Source organism: Macrosteles quadrilineatus, unplaced genomic scaffold (genome assembly GCF_028750875.1).
Source record: "Macrosteles quadrilineatus isolate MER2022 unplaced genomic scaffold, UCM_ALF_1.0 Scaffold_2__2_contigs__length_208266976, whole genome shotgun sequence".
NCBI classification, from domain to species: Eukaryota; Metazoa; Arthropoda; class Insecta; order Hemiptera; family Cicadellidae; genus Macrosteles; species Macrosteles quadrilineatus.
Window position 1 is genome coordinate 117293905 of NW_026542595.1, and position 19896 is coordinate 117313800.

General features: G+C 32.2%; 1 protein-coding gene across 1 annotated transcript; it reads right to left on the minus strand.

Annotated features, from left to right (window-relative positions):
• Positions 1-665: 665 nt before the first annotated feature.
• Positions 666-18402, minus strand: LOC128988201 (troponin C). Its single transcript, XM_054409464.1, has 6 exons — positions 18278-18402; positions 14085-14112; positions 11804-11944; positions 3024-3152; positions 2162-2293; positions 666-793 (listed from the first exon to the last, which is right to left on the minus strand). Exons 1-6 carry the CDS (start codon positions 18287-18289, stop codon positions 759-761), a joined length of 477 nt encoding a protein of 158 aa, XP_054265439.1. The 5' UTR covers positions 18290-18402; the 3' UTR covers positions 666-758.
• Between the last annotated feature and the right edge of the window lie 1494 nt (positions 18403-19896).

The following is a 19896-nucleotide window of genomic DNA, read 5'->3' on the forward strand; positions in this document are numbered from 1 at the left end:
TTTCGATAGATTGTGATTAAAAATAATATTTGTACGTCGACGGTTACTACAAGGGATTAAATTGCATCTTAAGGACTTGCATACTTATCTACTACAGGCTCACCCCGCTCTGCCCACCTCTGACACCTATTGGCATTATGTCACGGCTGATTAGACTGTGTTATCAGTTGACGGTTGAACGCCCTCTTTGAGCTTGTCATCTTGACTCACGCTGTACACTTCACACGAGGCTATGTGCTTGAAATTACCTCAAGTTTTATGTAAATAATACCTACACTTAACTGAAGTTTAAATATTACAGTGACTTTTTAGCGTAAAGTAGGTCACAAACGGGAATAGTAAAATTACCAAGTTTGTTCATCATTTAGATTTAATAAAGAGCAATCGATCAAAATGTTAATATTCTCGTTCATATATTCAGAGGTTCGTTGGATGATAGTATTTTTGTTTATGTATATAACATTAGGTATTCTATTCCATTATACTTAGGGGCCTATGAGTAATCTGTATCGATAATACATAAATTAAGTACTATATGTATATTTTAAGCCTGTCTAAGGCAAAGTCGATTGCAATACTTGTCTTAACTTTGAATTAACACGATATGCAATTTAATTTCACCAATAAACTAAATCTTTTTGGAAAAGGTTCAAACTAAAATACCATTTACGTTTGTAAAAACGTATAACTTTATTTAAACAAAATAGTAAATAAACAAAAAAATGTTTTTTGGTCCGGAACTTGAAATGTGTAGGAGTCTAGTCGTCGCCTCCTGTCATGACTTCCATGAATTCTGGAACAAATAAAGTTATATCAAACACCATGTAAGTGCAAACTTGATATAACAAAGATAATTAACAAGATAAAGAAGGAGAATAACACGAATCCAAAAATAAGAAGAACATAAAAGGAGTAAACCCCAAGAGGCATGTAGAATTTAATTCACTATATAATAAAGAAATCGCGATTGAAATGCTCTATTTCAACTTCAGCACGACGTAGCCATCAGTTGAGTTAAGGGAACAACATATCTCACTCACAAAAGTCATCGTTCAGCTTAGATAATTAAAAAGTTAGGTTGCTCAAAATGTCTCTTCCATTTGTGTTTGATTTGTTGTAATGTAGAGCACTGATGGAGATTTTGTAATGGATATTTTATATTAAAGTTGCTCATACGTTGTGTTAGTGGATATACCGAAATCGAGCACATCATTGTCACATCGAAGCCCAAAAGGTTAACTACTAAGCAATCAAGTTACGTTTAACTGATTATTTGTTGCTCTTAGGCCTCTTGTCCGTACACTAACGTACAAAGCCATCTTCCCGACATCTTTCTGAGCAAAAAATAGGGTTTTTGAAGTATAGGCTATCATATTTTCTCTGATGTCTAAGGGAATAAGTAAGAAACATCACTGTTTAAAATTTGCTAGAAGTTAGGGCTAAGAAGTACTTAAAAAATTAAATGAAGAGATTATGTAGGAAAAGACGATGAGGTGATGTGAGAAGAGATTGTGTGTTTTGACAATGTCACCCGATTCATCTGGTAAAACTAGAATAATGTAAACTAATGTACAAAACCATCTTCCCGACATCTTTCTGAGCAAAAAATAGGTTTTTTGAAGTATAGGCTATCATATTTTCTCAGATGTCTAAGGGAATAAGTAAGAAACATCACTGTTTTAAATTTGCTAGAAGTTAGGGCTAAGAAGTAATTAAAAAATTAAATGAAGAGATGATGTAGTAAAAGACGATGAGGTGATGTGAGAAGAGATTATGTGTATTGACAATGTCACCCGATTCATCTGGGAAAACTATAATAATGTAAACTAATGTACAAAACCATCTTCCCGACATCTTTCTGGGCAAAAAATAGGTTTTCTGAAGTATAGGCTATCATATTTTCTCAGATGTCTATGAGAATAAGTAAGAAACATCACTGTTTTAAATTTGTTAGAAGTTAGAGCTAAGAAGTACTTAAAAAATTAAATGAAGAGATTATGTAGGAAAAGACGACGAAGTGATGTGAGAAGAGATTATGTGTATTGACAATGTCACCCGATTCATCTGGGAAAACTAGAATAATGTAAACTTTTTGAGGCAATAAACGAGTTATGACTTATTAGAGGAGGTGACTTAACATATATAACATAAAACTATTTACCATCGAAGTCGACGGTGCCGGAGCCGTCAGTGTCGATTTCAGTGATGATCTGGTCAAGATCATCTGAGGTCAGCTTGTCGTCCAACTCCTTCAGGATCTCTCTCAGGACTCCCGTTGAGATGTATCCGTTACCTGGACAACACAAATTATTAACTGTAGGGGTAACTTAAAAAATTTGAAAATCATAGAAGGGATATCTTGTATCGGTCACATTCGCCAAACAGTGTATAATAGCTGTGTAGGTCGAATGGAGATAGTGCTTGCTATACTCTGTATGATACAACCTTTCTCTGACCGTCTACCTGGGAACTGGCCTAAGTAGATGGAGGTTCAGGAGTCATGTTCCATCGTTCCATCCATATGATACGCTATCTTACAACCTCATCTTATATCCAAGATTTAAAGTCTCACTAGCTACATTAGATATATTTTTCATTGAAAATAAGCTATGTAGCCTGCAATAAATGTTAACTATATTCTTTATCAGGTTACTACATTGATCGCCAAGTGGTTCTTGCCATCTAAAGAACAGGATTACGAGTTTCGACGACAATGCTATCTGTTATTGTTGCTGTTGTATTTCTTCTTACAGATGTTTTATTTCAAATGCTACGCTATCCTATAACCTTCATCCATATCCTTTTCACTATACACGTTTTTGACCTCATCATAATCTTCATTTTGTCATATTTATAAAGTGTACCAGTTTTTGTACACTTAAAAAAACCCACACGTGTCTAACTTCTCCAGGCTTATCCATGACTTCTTCTCCAACAACCCCCAAATCACACATTTCCCTGCACATTTTCTTTTCCACTCTTCTCCCCTCTTCTCCCCTCTTCTCCCCACACCACAGACTCACCCTCCTTGTCGTACAGCCTGAAGGCTTCCTTGAGCTCCTCCAGCATGGCGGCGGCGTCCACCTCCTCCTCCTCACCCAGGAACTGAGCTGCGAGGGTCACGAACTCCTCAAACTCCAGTTGGCCGGATCCTTATAACAATACAAGTCATTGTGTGAACAAGTTGAATGTGTAACAACTTATTACTTGTACAAAAGTTTCTGCAAAATTGAAATAAATATTGGCTTTCATTAACTGGTGATCCATGTGAAAAGACATTATACTCTGTTCTTAAAATTTAGGTGGTTTTTATGGGAAGTCCCCCCACTACTTTTTTCTATATATGGTACAATTACTGATGTTTTGGCAAACCTCAGTGGTTGAGCTATTATTTCAAAGAGATAGTTTCAAGTGGAGGGGATAGATTTCTCCCCCATAAAATTGCATATATTTTCTAGACGGATTAATTCATATCATAGTAAACACAATGTATTGTGCCTATTTTACGAATCAGCTGGTTTAGGTTCCTATCATCGCTGAAATCAGCTGTTATTGTAAACAAGTAACGGTAATGGTCAAAGCTCATGGTGGAAGGAAAAAACATAGGTGTGCTATTCCCACATATTCTGACGTCACTCGGATTGCAAACAAGAGATCACCTGATTGTAACTGTCAAATTAGTATGTATTTGTTTTGACTTGATTGTTATTGTTTTTATCACAATAAAATATGTGGGAATAGCACACCTATGTTTTTTCCTTCCACCATGGTCAAAGCTTTAGTCAGCCAACTTAAATGGAAACACAAATTTGAATAGGATAAAAAATCAAAGCTATTTTTTATATTCAACCTTAATTTTTAAAACTATGTATTTGAAATCGAAATTCTCTGGGGATGAAAATTCTTAAACTATTGTATAAATAAGTTATAAATAATTTAAGGCACTACAAAGTTCACTTTAGGTATTTTCATACCGTCAAAACTCTATAGGACAACTTGCAATTTAAGATAACAGTATACAATTTAGGGGGTTTGCATATATTTTCTTTGTGCGGCATGATTCTACCAACTGTTTATTGAGCATTTATTTATTTGAATTATGTATATCATACACTGTGTGATGGAGAAAAGATTCCAATTAACGTTTCAAAATAACTAAATTATTTAGAAATCCGCACCATCATAATGTAGTATGATGACCGTGTTGGAAGCATTGGCCAAAATAATGTTCGTTACGGGTGAATTAAAGTGGTGTTTAAGAGAGAAATGTGACTTGAGGAGATCCTCAAAAAGTATCAAACGCTTAAATATTATTTTTACGTGACAAATTAATGTAAAGTATCGCTGTCTAGAGACGTGGTATTAGAATACCACGTGTAGGAATTAACTCTGCTACTAACGGATGCCAACACATATTTCAGTGGCCGTCTCGCTGCCAAAGTTTACCAATTTTATGACATTTTCTGTGTTAACAACTTACATCACCGTTCCTAGTGATAGCTGTTGTAATATACTCACATCTACTAAATTATTAAATTTCTTTTCATTAATTTATAATTAAGTATGAAATGTGTCCATAATAAATCTTAGTTTTACTCTTAAACATTTCAACATTAACATTATTTTAAGTCGTGGTTTTGAATTTCTCAAAAGATAATCAAATTGAAACCTCGTACAGTCACAAATTCCGGACTTACCAATTTTAAATTTTCCTCCTTTTAAAATTATAAAACAACGGTTGTAAATACTTTTTCAAATGCTTTTTTAACGTTGCTGCTTCGAGTGGGTAAAAAGTGCATTTGAAATTGCATAAACTGTTGATTAAATAAGTAATAGATACATTCCCGGAATATCGCTACTGAATACATGTAAAATTCAATGAAATGAGTAACAACCCCAAGTAAGAAACACAATTATAAACTTTCTAAACTTTGGTAATTATTTTTTACAGTTTTCTGGTGAATTTACTGTTAATATCACGAAAAAACTTCCCTTTTTCAAATGTCATTTTGTATAATTTTAACGTTAAACATTTTGTATAACGAAACGTTTAAGCATCTTAATCAGAGATCCTAGTGGCAAATCTAACAGTGTTCATTATGTAAAAGACCTAAACAATTTGTAACTGACTTTAAGTGACTTTATGTGAACTGCTCAACTGACGGGAATGTTCGTTTAATGACTCGAACGTCCTGATAAAGAGGTGTTAAAGATGGTTTACCTCAAGTTATCGTCGAAAAGACAGTTTAAACTTTAACAAGCGAGAGAAATCGAGTGGAAATACAAGATTGTTACCACTTCGTTAAAACATTAACTGAGTTTTATGGTTTTTATGTTTCATGGATTTTTAAGACTGTCCGATGTAAGTTTTTGACGTTAAAATCTATATGACATAATTTAGGAATTAAACGTATGAATTGGGATATAAAGATGGGCCCTTGTTAAATATTTTGACATAAAAATTATGTTAAAACTTTTTTGCATACCGGTATAGTGTAATGGATTGTTTGTTCCGTTCACCTAGAGTGTTTTCGTCAAATTAAACCTTTCTTTCAGCTATACAGTTTATTTTAAAACCATTAGTTCTGTAATTCTTTTTTTACGTCAACTATTTATCCAAGATTTTTTGCTTTTGATATTATTTAAATTACGTGCCATAACGTCTTAAAATAGCTTTCGAGTATGTCTATAAGAAAATATTACTTCATATATTAATTTGTACAGTCGACTGGTTATCAATGAAAATTAGAATAGTAAACAAAACAACCTTTTGCAAAACAACATAATTCTTATTTTTTAGACATTATGTGTCATTCCAAAAAATCTAAAAAATAGGAACACATCTAATCTCATGTAACTACCGCGCCAGGAAACGATGTTTTAATATAATTTAGTTTTTTCCGAATTCGTTCTCTATCCCATATATACAATGTGAAAATTGAATTTACTACGTAAATATTTGTCGTAAAATGCAAATAACGCGAGTTCCATCGTCAACAGCTGTGTAATCTTGTACCTTCCCCAGATTGTGAACATCTACAGTTCTCGGCGGATTCCATGCGATGCTATTATAAGACCTGGCACTTCCAACCTGCCCACTGTGTATACGCCCACCGTTGTACTTCCCCCAACTTTGAAATTTGTTTTTGATAAATAATGTCGTAAATTAAAAAAGATTTAGTTTTCTGAAATTGAGAGATAGTCTTTACAGGAATAAGTGCGTTAGGCTTCTTGGCTAAGTCAGGATTTCTGTAAAGATAAATTTAACTCAATAGATATATTTTATAGCTATACAAAGTTTTATTGTTTGTGTGAATAACTTAATAAAAAATAATAACACAACTAGTGTTAGATAATGGACATATCTTATCATTTTTCAAAAGCTGATTTTGTTTTTTAGTGTTTATAACACAGATTATTTCTATTTCTTCCCCTTGGTGGTGTTCTATGTCTTTCCTATGTTTCCATAGTTTGCAAATCGTCTCTTTCAATGATTACTAAGAAATGCAGCACAGTGTTAATTCAGTTTTCGTTTTAGTATATTAATTTATCCAGTCTCTCTTGTTTTTCCCCATTGTAATATTTACGCCAACCCAAATTCAAATAGTAACTATTTTATTTCCACCAAGCAAGTAAATGTTTGTGGCAAACTAACTGTTGAATTAGCAAACTTGTTGACTGTTAACAATTAACATATGTTCTTCTTCTCACTTTTAATTTCTGACAACAGCTGGAGTTTCATAACAATATTTGTTTCCCATGTTAATCTTATGGAGAAATACGAAACTTAAAGGGCCCCAGGGCCTCACCCTCTAAGTATTTCCCTAAAAAGAAAGTTTCCTGTACAACTTCACGTTACGCTCTTTCCAATGACACCAAGAACATGTAAATCGGTTCAGTAGTTTCGAAGGAGTAATTGTCACAAAAAACCTGCTTGCGTATTAAAAAAGTATAGATTTTTGAAATAATTTGATACACCTTCATTTTACACAACTAACTACCTAGTTAATTTTAGTTAGTAAATTAGTTTGAAACTATTTATATCAAAACGTTGAAGATTGTTAAAAAAATTTAAAATTGAATTGACCAACAAAAGAGTTGTAGAGTTTGAAGAACTACTTTACCGAGATTGAGGTTAGGAAGACTTAATGAATGTCAATACAACTTTACAAAGACTCCACCGAACCGACCTGGGTTCTGCTCAAATAAGTTTAATTAAAAATTATTCCACCATTGCGAACTTTAATTACTTCTGTGAACGCGGCGGGGCGTTAAAGAACACCAGAATTGGTTTTTGAACTAGATGAGTTTTCAGAGGTAAGGGACAAAGTTGGGAACAAGGGTCACTGGGTAGGGAAGATTTGTTCGTTTAGGTAATTTGTAATTATATCTTTGATGAGTTTTTCTGGCAATAATTACGTGGTAACGACTTTAAAAACAATTATAAATGAAGGGTACACGAGAAAAAGGGGCTCATCAACATTTTATAGATTTTTCAGGAACAGCTGTTTTCTGTTTACAAGTTGAATAATTTTATTAAATTTGGTCTTTAAAAAATTAGTAGATGACTTACTAAATACATAATTGTTATTTTGTGCAATAGAGTGTTAAAAATATTAATTTATACATTGTATTTAATTAAAATTTTAAAAAAGTTGCTTTCAGTACACAAATTGCACGGGAAGAAAGGGCTCATTTTAGCAATGAACTCTTATTTCCCCAGTTTTTTTAGGTTAGATAGGGTAATGGTAGGTTAAAATAACATGCACTCATTTGACACATCAAGAAATACAGTTTTATTTAAATAAAATTAACAAAACTATCCAAAGAACTCAAGAAAACATCTAGTACTGTAAATCCTGAATAGGGTTAAAATGTGTCTTCATCATTCATGCAATAGTTTCTCGAAGTATTCGGCTGCAGATGGGCTACAAAATTTCTTCAAGTCTTGAAGGTCTTTGTACTTTGCTTCTTTTAAGGGCAAACAATCTGAAAAGATCCAATATATCATAGTGGTTAAGCCACTTAAATTTATAAAATTAATAAACCCTCCAACTGCTAACGTTCGCGATCGTGACTCTTAGTTTTGGGTTTTTGTTGTTAAAACGTGTCTTGATGTTTATTACCTATAATAATGTATATTTTCTAACCCCCCATTAAATTCTGGACAAACTATTTATCTTGATTTTTTTATTTATTGTACCAAAATCACGTAACAGGCTTCATAAACTAAAATAATGTATCTTTTTTGTATTTCTGAAATTGAGCCTATAGCCTACTCACACTAAACCTATTGAAAAAATTGTGATTTTCATATTGCTCTATCGCTCATTTTATTTTCTTTCATAAACTATATAGTTTTATACATTTAAGCTACAAAATGAGTTTTTTATATCCATTTATGTAAATGTCTGCGCCAAGTGTCAAACATACCTATAGCAGTTAATCGAGCACTCAGAAGGTTAATAGGTTTGAACAATTAGACATTTTTATTTATTTATAATAATAATTATGCATACAAAGCATTTTTATTTATTCATTTACTCTTTGGGATGGGTTATATTAGCCTATGTAAGGTTAGGTTAGATTAAGTTAGGGTAGGCCTATGCTTGTAATCGATAGATTAGATTAGGTTACCTAGGTTAGGTTTGGTTAGATCAGGCGAAAATTAAATTAAGTGATTGGCATAAACTTAATAGCTTACCTTTATAGCACGAATCAGGAAGGTTGAATTCATCCGACCTTCCAACATTGACTGGTGGCAATGGCTGGTTTTTTTTCTTACGACCTCTGTTTGGGACAGTTTTGTAGATAGAAGCACTTTCCAATGCCCCAAAATAACTCTTCCGGAATTGGACATGTTGACCACGAACAATATGAAGCTCTCGGATTGGACGAGATTTAAACGGGCACTTTGTAGCATATTTTTCATCCAAGAATTTGGTCCATCCTTTAATTTGTTCATGATCTACAACCTCTACCTCAAAATGTGATGGGTTTCTTCTAGATTCTTTAACTATATTGACCCAATCTTCAGGAACTTCAGCTCTGGATTTGGTGTTTATTAGTCCCATATTCTTGTCATTTTCCATATAGGAATGACCCCGAATGGGGAACGTCACTGTTACCGATTCTAACTTGTTTTCATAGTTCACTAAATTGAACAAAAATCTGAAGAAAGTAAAGTTCTTTTGTTGCCCAGCACAAGAGTCAGCAAAAATGCGTAAATGTTTGACATTTTCATCCAAATAGTTGTAAACAAAATGGTGTACGAATGTACAAACCTCGTCACTGCCTTTGCCTCCTTCTGTTTGAGGATACATGTAAAATACACTTCTGGCATCGGACAAAACATGTACATTGAATGCATAAACGGACAATTGTCTTTTGTAGTATATGTCGTTTGTAGGGATGTTAGGAACCTGTAAGTTCTTTCCATAATCAATACAAATGGCCTCTAGACTATCATCTACCTTGCTTTGTCGTTTTGCTTGTCTTTTCCTAGAATAAAACTGTTCAGCTTTTCGCTTGTGAACTTCATTTTCAACGTTCAACTTCCTAATATTTAATGTAATATTCGCTTTTTCAAATTCAGGAGCATTTTTTAACTCTAATTCTAATGATCTGACCTTTACCGTAAACTGATCACAAATGCTGCATGCGTCCGTCCTAGGGTATCCAAACGCAATGTTGAAGCTTTCACAAAAGATTTTTCTGTAAGATTCGTACGATACTTTGTACGTAGGAAATTTTTCCTTAAACATCATGTGCATCTTTACAACGTTTAACTCTTCGGGCAGATAGAGTTTGTTCGAGTCATGTAAGCCATAATGACTGCTACGCCCTTTAAAGGACGATATGTGACTTTTTACACAGTTTATTTCGTCATCTGTCAGTTTATGTGGCCTATTATTATGTTTACCTCGTTTATCTTTTGGGGACACTCCAACGAGTTTTAACGATCTGACTAGATATTCAATTTTTTTCTTGCTGATGCCATGTATAGCAATAAATGCTTTCTTACACACGATTTGTTCTGTCATCTTGCCATTAATTAAACCACGGATCTTATACTTATACACTGCATCACATTTTCGAGCATTTTCATTTTTTGTAGGACGGCGTACTGGAAGGACAGTAATTAGGCCGCAAAGATAAGAATTTTGTAAATCATGGGTCTCAAGAAGGTTGAAATTTTTAAGTATTTCAACCCTTGTTTCTTTCGGCACTGATTCAAAACATTTTAGACGGCATAGGCAGTTTGGGCCTGACTCATGACTCATAAGTTTAATTTTCTTACTTACTTCTTTCATTCTTCCGAACGACTTTCGCTTTTTGCTGTCATTTCCACACTTTTTCACAAGCTCATCACTACTATCTTCGTTTTCATCCATAGTTTTTAACTTACGCAAATATTAGTTTGTAAAATGTTGCTAAAACACTCTTCACAACACTATTAGGAACAAAAACATAACCTCAAACTAGTTACAGTAAATGATATTGGGAGTAGTACAAGTTGTCGCCACCAGGAGAAACTGCAATGAGCCCCTTCTTCTCGCTTATTGCTTGAAAGGACTGCAATGAACTCCTTTTTCCCACGAATTGCTTGAAATGAGCTCCTTCTTCCCGAGTGTATTGATTTAAAACCGTGTATTTCCCGCTTAACCTATGAGACATATCAACACAATAATACGCTACATGGACTTGGTTGCTATGGCTACGTTTGTTTGTGTACCAATCTCAAAATCTAAAAAAATGCAATGAGCCCCTTTTTCCCGTGTGCCCTTCAAATATTTACTTGTATTGCTGAATTTGTTTGTAAACCATCAATAATTTATTGCGTTTTTGAAACTCTTATCCGTTCTTATTTGGGGTCTAGTTCGTCCGGAATGTATCAATTCTTATATGAAAAAAATACGACGCGATATACTGGCTGAAATGAAGCACGTTTTACACGTAGTCTTTAAACAGTTCATTTCCAATTCTGTGTATTTAACTGTGTATTTAAGTTTGAAATGTATATGTAAAGCAGAATGTATTAAGTGAAATTAAACGCATTTACGGCATTATTCTTAAATAAAACATGCTAAGCACTTACACTGCCTTAACACTGCCACTGACAGTAACACTGCCAAGTATAATTTGGCACTTTACTAATTTAAGTAGAAGATAATTTTATTTATCGCTGCCAAATGGCTGTCTGGATTATCCGAAGTATGTTTAAACATGTACGGATTATCGAAGGCTTACTGTTATATAATACCTGTAGGGATAACTTTACTACATAATAAATGGCAAAGGAGTATTTTTCATTTCTCATAACAGCGTTTATTTAAATAGCATACACTTTTTGAACTATAACTATGAGCAATATGCTCTTAGATTTTGTTTCAGTATCTTTGTGTTCATTTTGTATTTTTTTTTTTTTCTAACTTTAAATTCGTATACAGGATTTAAACAAATCTGTCTGCTAAAGTTTCGATTAATAAATTTAAAAACAAATCAATGTCATTTTTGACGGTTTGACGTTATTTTATTCCCTTCAAAGAAAAATTTGGAAAAAAGTTGCTCATATTAAAACTTTATAGTAAGTTAAGTTTACAATCTTAAATAAATATTATAAATTGCAAAGGTCATTGTATATCGTTTCTTCCTGGATTTAAACCAATGTTCCTATGGACATTACCAAAGTGGCGATGTCATCATGGCCGTTTTAGCCAAGTCTTACGTAATTTCTAAAACTGTTGTGGACTGGCCTAGCGTCTAAGTGTTCTAGGGTGTAAAAGTGGGACAAAACTCTCACCATCGGCGTCGACCTCCGCGATGATCTCCTTGAGCTGCTTGTCAGACACGTCGTGGCCTAACATAGACAGGATGGTTCCGACCATGTTGGCTTCGATGTAGCCCTTACCGGCGGCGAAGGCATCAAACGCCCTCTTCAGGACTGTAAATTATACAAAATTATTACTCTTGAGATTACAGAACAACACTATTCACTCTTAAGGACTCTGAACAACAATCACCATTCCTCTTAAGGACTCGGAACAATACACTATTTACTCTTAAGGACTCTGAACCACACTCACTATTCAATCTTAAGGACTATGAACAATACTCACTATTCACTCTTAAGGACTTTGAACAACACTCATAATTCACTCTTAAGGATGCTGAACAACACTCACTATTCACTCTTAAGGACTCTGAACAACACTCACTATTCATCCTTAAAGATTCTTAAAAACACTCATTATTTACTCTTAAGGACTCTGAACAAGACTCACTATTCATCCTTAAAGATTCCTAAAAACACTCACTATTCACTCTTAAGGACTCTGAACAACGCTCACTATTCACCCTTAAAGATTCTTAAAAACACTCACTATTCACTCTTAAGGACTCTGAACAACACTCACTATTCACTCTTAAGGACTCTTAACAACACTCACTATTCACTATTAAGGTCTCTTAACAACACTCACTATTCAATCTTAAGGACTATGAACAACCCTCACTATTCACTCTTAAGGGGAGTCGCTACTGAAACTAGTGATTTTTAACAAAATGCTTTTAAAAATTATCATATACTTTTTTTAAGTTCATTTAGTCTTAGAAAAAGATTTACTGCTGTTAAAGTAAGAAAACAAAATTTTTACATACTTTTTGGAGTTTTTAAAGTTTTTTTGGCGGGAAAAAATGGGGGTTTTTTTTAAATCTCCTATAACTATTTAACTACTGAACCAATTTTATTGTTTGATATCTTATTTTAAAGAGCAAAGAAAGCACAAACTTTCTCTGCATACTCATGTTATTTTCTCAATTAGTTTATAAGTTATGGCTTCAAAAATAAGTTTTAGAAAAAAATATAGGTATTAAATCTTTATAATTTTTTTCATGTACTTTTATTTACCCAATTACAATATCCATTCACAGAAAGTTGATTTATAGTATAAACAATGTGTGGTAAAAATTTCATTCATATAGCTGTAACAGTTAAAAAGTTATAAGAACTTATATATAAAAAAAAACAAAATTTTAAAGTCGCAAAAAACAGCGGTTGAAATTTATACTAGGCCTAGTTGATGCCCCAAAAGAGGTGCGCACGCTTCACTTCAAATATTTTTTTCACAGTGATAGAAATATATATTATACCAAATGTTATGTTTTTCTGAAACCTTACAACCCATAGAACAAGATAAAAAAATCATGTTTTTTACAAAATTAGTGATTTTTCAGTAGCGACTCCCCTTAAGGACTATGAACAACACTCACTATTCACTCTTAAGGACTCTGAACAACACTCACTATTCAATCTTAAGGACCCTGAACAACACTCACTATTCATCCTTAAAGATTCTTAAAAACGCTCACTATTCACTCTTAAGGACTATGAACAACACTCACTATTCACTCTTAAGGACACTGACAACACTCACTGTTTGTGAGTAAATGTGTACATATCAATAATAGTTGATTTATTAGGTAGTTACATGGAAATCATATATGAAACATAATCATGAATCATACACGGATCTTAATTTCAAACCTATCTTAGCATAAAACTAATAATTGACTTTAAACGTATTCTTATTCTCTCACTGAGCGTCATTACCTTTTTACTCTTGATGATTGTAAATAGCACAAACTATTAGCTTGTAAATAATGTTTGGAATCCTCGAATAATTGACTTTACTCGGCTCTAAACTCAATTTACTCTTAACGAATGTAAACAACAAAAACGTCTAATGTTAAGGGTTGGATTGAATTAATTTATATTATACCACAAAAACTGTGTACAATGCAATCTATTTACCCTAAAGAACTGTAAGCAATATAAATGATTTCCATCAACTGTGCACAGCTTAAACAATTTACTTTTCAGGACGGCAAATAACACAATCTGTTATTAGATGATTAAGTGTTATATGTGGATACAGAACGATTCATTTTATTTCTAGATGTTTTAAAAATGAAAATGGTGAATATTTTAAACCTTCAGCTAAACATTGTGGACATTTTAATGACGCAATTGGATTGTTAATTATATTTTGTGGGTTTTAACTGATTTTAAAATTATAACTTACGGGTCATTTGCTCCTTGTCAATATCTTCCTATAAATAGAAACAAATATAATTAGAACACATTTATTACACTCTTTATAGAAAATATTTACTAAAAATTAACTTAAAATCAAATTAAGAAGAAGCATTATAAAGACAATGGAACTTAAACTTATTAATAATTTATTTCCAATTAAATACACCCCGTATTTGTTTGCATTTTATGGGATGGATTATTCAACAAGACCTTTTTTTCTCATGAATCCTTCTACCTTCAACTGATAGAGATATTGTATGAGCAAAATAAAATAAATTTGATACTGTGTTATAAATGGCGACTCTTGGGAACATAGTTTTTTGTAGCTACATGTTTAACTTCTACAAATATCGACATACGTTAAGTTCTATGAAATCCCCATCATGGGTTTATACTAACATAGGGTGTAAACTGGGGAAAATATTCTTGTAGCAAAATGCAAAAAGTTCTTGAAGTGAAGTCTTATGGCAAAAATATTTTTTGTACCATTTATATATTTATTTTACATTCCAATGGACAGCTCCATTTTGATATTTTGGTGCATTTTTATGAAATAAACTTACAACTGAATTCCTAAGTGAAATAAATTTTACTTTGTGAGTTAAACTGTCACGTTTTAACGTATAGCCTAATAACCTAATGTTATAATCATACCAAAATTAAAAAAAGTTAACTTTTGTATGATTGCACCCATGTCCTCCTTTTACTACAGTTTTTAGACAAACCAATACAAGTTACGCACGAAAACTTGGCTAAACTGTTTCCAATACTTGTATTACCGACAGTTTAAGATTGTTCTGTGGAAAGTTTATTTTTAAAACTTCCCTTGCAATTCTGTGTTCTTTGCCTAGAGGCTGTTTTGCTTTCACTTAGTTTAAAACATGTTGGATTCTAATATAAGTTTTTAAACATCTTTGATGTGATGAGTCACTCATTCCTTACTTGAAGTCACTAAACGAATAAGGACATATCAAGTCAATATCCTAATAAAGGTTTTCAAGTTTTGTTTGGGGAAATAAACTGGAGTATGTACGATTACAGTTTACCTAGTATTTACGAACAAATTTAATACAATATAGGCTTCGTATTATTATGATCTATTTACAGTCACGGTTTAAAAATATCTTAACGGATTTTCAAAGGGCATAACTATTTTCAAAAGGCCCAAACAATGTAAATGTTTGAAATGCATTCAACAATATCTTTATTCCGTACAATTTTGTTAAAGTGGAAACATAGTGAAAAAATAACAGTGTATTAAAATGTACTTTTTTTTAATTACTTGCTTTAAACATTTCGGGGTTTGCACCCAAATGTCTATTGAATAGCTTTGATGTGAAAAAATTTGTATTCGTAATTTTCATAAATAATGTAAACACTTTATTTTATACATCTTTTCAACTATCGCCATTAGTTAATGTAAAATATACATCTCTCTTTACATTTTTTCACATGTAAGTTGTGTTAAATTTTGTTGTTATATGTTATATTATATTTACCCATTTTCTAAGTGTAACAGTTTCCCAATTAAACCATATCCAGATTAGAAAATTTAATATGTTTTTTGAAATACATAAATTATTTTACGTTTTTTCATCAAGATTTAGATACATTTGCCTGTAGAAAAATACAAGTCGGTTTTTATGACTATTTATGTCGATTAGTTTAATTATTAGCTAGTTAGGTTTATTATAGTTTTATTCACGTAGGTTGTTTTTGGTTGTTTGTTGTGAAACATTTTCGCAGGTTATTTAATCAGTAATAGTGGTTTGAAAGCATTTCTGTAAGAAGGTACCTTACATTCCTCACACAGCCTGATTTCACACTCATTTGTACAAAACATTCTTTAGATATGTCATGTACACTACGTACGAACTTGGGTAAAATAACTACATTATGTATTATTTAGGTTTTCAACGTACGTTTAGTGATTCAAGTTATCAGAGCGTTCTAACTATTAAATCTGATTTCAGGTGAGTGATATTACTTCCTGGCAGAACGTAAGTGCAACTAAACTATCTGAACATAGTGCTTAATTAAGTTTTGTGATAAGTGGTCTGCAGAAGGTTAACTGTTAATGGAGTTAGCGTTAATGGTTAATGGTTAATGCAGATGCACCGTGCTTCAACACACTGACTGCTTGAGTTAAAATTCTTTTTCTATGCTTTTTAAATCCATTTAGTAATGGTTCACAAAGAAAATCTAAAATGTTAGGGTTACATAGTTTTATAATACGGTCATATCTATGATTTATTGGTTTCAGTGTTATACATTGAAACAATATGCACTCTGTATTTAAATCTAAGCGTCGTAGGCTATTTTGAAATAAATGACCATGAAAACACAGGTTATTATAAGTAGCGAGTTTTATATACACGTACATATTGTATTTTTTTAGATGTTATGGGATTAATATTGTTCTTAGATTATGACATGAAAATTATAAATTTTGTTTACCTCAAATACCTAACATTACTTACTACAACTAATTAACTTTAAACAGTTTATTGTCCAACGTTACATATATACTAATATTAAAAAATATTCTATGAAATTAAAATTTTTAGTATAGGATTTAACAACAAAGTTGTCAAGTTCCAAACAGTCTTCACCACTCTCATAAGATTTAATTAAAACTTTGTTAGCTAAAAAATTGTTATTTACAAAAAAATGTATAAAGCAATGTTTATATATTATGTGCTAATTTTTAACTTTGGTTTTAAATTTTTAAACATGAAGTAATTTTCTCAATCATGTGGAGTCTAAGAAAGTCCAAACTAATTGATACCGTTCCTAAAAGCCCAAATAAATTCAGAACAAGAAAAAATGTTCACATAAAATAATAAAACTAACTAATTATGAAAAATACATGGGTATTTATTTGAAAAGAATGTGTTATATAGTTGAAATTTACTACATTCCTTGATCTGTTTAAAATATCACAACAAAAGTGGTTTTCACATCTACCCAAGAATGTGAGTAATTCGACTAAACTGATAATGCCTTTAACCCTTTTCATCTATCTCCTAAGAATAAAGATTTATTTACAACATGAAGTAGTTCTCACAACGACTAGGAGTCTGAAAAAGTCTAACTAGATCAGTGTTTAAAGATTTGTTATTGCCTCTGGAAGGCAAAATATCAATAAGATAATGTTTTGCGAAGAAGGAGAGGTATATATTTACTATGCGCAAACCCTATAAATGCGCAACAAACTTATCTTTTAGCTTCAATAAAGGAGGAGAATTAAAAATTTAGAAAATATTTACCCTCCTATTAAAATAACACTAAAGTACGCAACATATTTTAAAATGTTCATCCAAAAGATGTGTTTATGTAATACAAATCAAGAATGTATCTCACAAAGTATATGAATTTATCAAACTTTATCATCGGTTTATTAATACTTTTACTCTCTTTAGTATACATGTGGTGTTCAATGAATTAAAGTCGAAATCCAATAAAATCCAAACTCTACTAATTTTTTACTCCTAAGATAAAGGATTAATTATTTTCAAAATAATAGACTTTTTTTATTTGTCCATTAACAATGTTTTTGTTTAGCTTCAATAAAGTAGTTACACTGCGATTCTGAGTGTGAGAAAATCCATTTCAATTTATTTATTACCAAAAATAATATTTCACTTTCACAATAAAACACTTATGCGTTCAATATAATTCAAAATTTATATTAAAAGAGTTGTGTGTATACACTTGAGAAGTGTGTAGTAAAATATATGCAATTTAAAATCTTCATCACTGGCTTAAGCTGAATACACAACCTTTAGTATTCTAGGAATCATAGTCATAATCTAATAAAATCCATATCGTTCCCAAAATGTCTTGCCCATCCCCTAGAGAAAAGATCAAATATTTTCCAAAATGGTATATTTAAAAGCCATTCATTCACAAAAGTAGTAAAGTATATGCATGTCAAATATTTACAAAGGTTTCAAATTTCACAACATGAAGTAGTTTCAATAAGTTTAAGAAACAATTTCTGTTTAATCTTCAACCTCAAGGAATGTGTAACAAATTTTACAAATCATAAGTGCGGCATCCAAGTGGTTTCCCACGCCAATGTGTTGTATATACATTGTTATATACACTGTTATATATACTATAATATATAGTATTTATATGTATATATATGTATATGTATAATATATATATACTGACCGTGGCGACCATGTTGAGTCCGGTGTGAGAGGCGTCCGCTGCGTCAACTGAAGATCATCACAGGTTCCAAATTCCGCGTAGGCTCTAAATTTACCCGCGGAATCTAGCTATTTTCCCGCGATTGTTGGTGCTCTCCCCCTCCTCCTACGCAGAAAACGGTTATAGTTGTTGTACAAGCAGAAAATAGAAGTGCCCCAGTCCCCCTCTCGGACCTAGCCACAACGCGGGGTCTTGTCCCTGGATGTTTACTGTTGTTTCCATTGTATTTTGTGTTGTCTGGGTGTAAATCATATTTTACCTCCGTATTTTACTGTTGCTTCAATTTCACATGTTTAAATCGTTGCTTACGCCTGAACGCTTTCATTTTACAAACGATAACATAGTAAATACTTTGTTTTGCGTTGTAGAGAAGATTTTCGCTAGATGCTTAAGTCCTAGGTCCTAGAACGATTCTAGGCAATATTTATTCAATTGGATATTGTGTTCTCAATTGTAGAACATTTTTACTACATTTTTAAAACATAGATTTCCCCCTAAATTCTTCCATTTTATCGTAGCTTTTATTGTTGTCTTGAGTCTTAAATTTTCATTAGATCTTACGGAAGTTTTCGTAGTGGTTTACAAGTAAAAGAATTTTATTTTTTAGTTTATTGGACTTCACTGTACTCAAAACGTACCTAAGAAGTTGCTAATTTAGGCCTACTTACACGTACCCAAAGCTGTATTCTCTTTTTCTATTTCATTCAGAGTTCCTACGATTTTTTTTCAACGATCTATCAACTCTGCTATAGTTTAATAACCCGTACTAACTAAATGATTTTATAGGTTATGAAATGACAAAAAACATAACACACATATAGAAAAAAGTATAATCACATAATTATAATTTAAGAATATAATTCATTCACTTTGAATCTGACGTGTCAAACACCAACACGTTTTCCTTAATTTTAAAACATACCAATTCCACTATTTCCACCGTTATCAATGACCCATATATTTAAATAGTACAAATCTATGGATAGCGCAAAACACAGTTTGAAGACACCGTAGACTTTTAACATATTCCAACAGAGTTTTTGCTCAACACGATTTTTTTAAATAAATTTAATGTTCATTCTCTATCTTGAGGAAAGTCCAACTAAATTATTTAACAGGTGAGATGGCGCTGGGAATACAACCTGTGTCTTGGTTGGAGGATAATTGTTTCTCGCAGAAGAAACACCGCCATCTTGTAAAGCTTTGTAGTCTGGTCACGATGTGGACGTGAGTGGAAGATGTAAGAAGGCCTCGGACATTAGACCTAACACACCGACCGACGTTATGGCCAATAGTGTCGGGTGGCAAAATTAAAGATTTACTTTGTTAAAAAAATATATTTCTGTAGGAGGATTTGGCAGAAATCGTTGTCGAGGATTCTGAGTGCTGCGTAAGATTATTGCTATTTTATTATATGTAGTTTGAGTGGATCGCCAAGTAGTTAAATTTATCGTCATATTTGTTTCCGTACAAAAAAGTGCGATGAACATGGTTTCATATGAAAATCTATAACTCATAATATATACGTTAACTGGCTCAATAAAATGTTATTGCTGTTTTTGTGGCAGTAATAAATATTG

Coding starts and splice junctions, on each gene's coding strand:
- LOC128988201 (XM_054409464.1), bottom strand. Junction 11,945..14,084: donor TGACAAGGAGCAAATGACCC/GTAAGTTATAAT, acceptor TATAATTTACAG/TCCTGAAGAGGGCGTTTGAT. Junction 2,294..3,023: donor CAGGCTGTACGACAAGGAGG/GTGAGTCTGTGG, acceptor TGTGTTGTCCAG/GTAACGGATACATCTCAACG.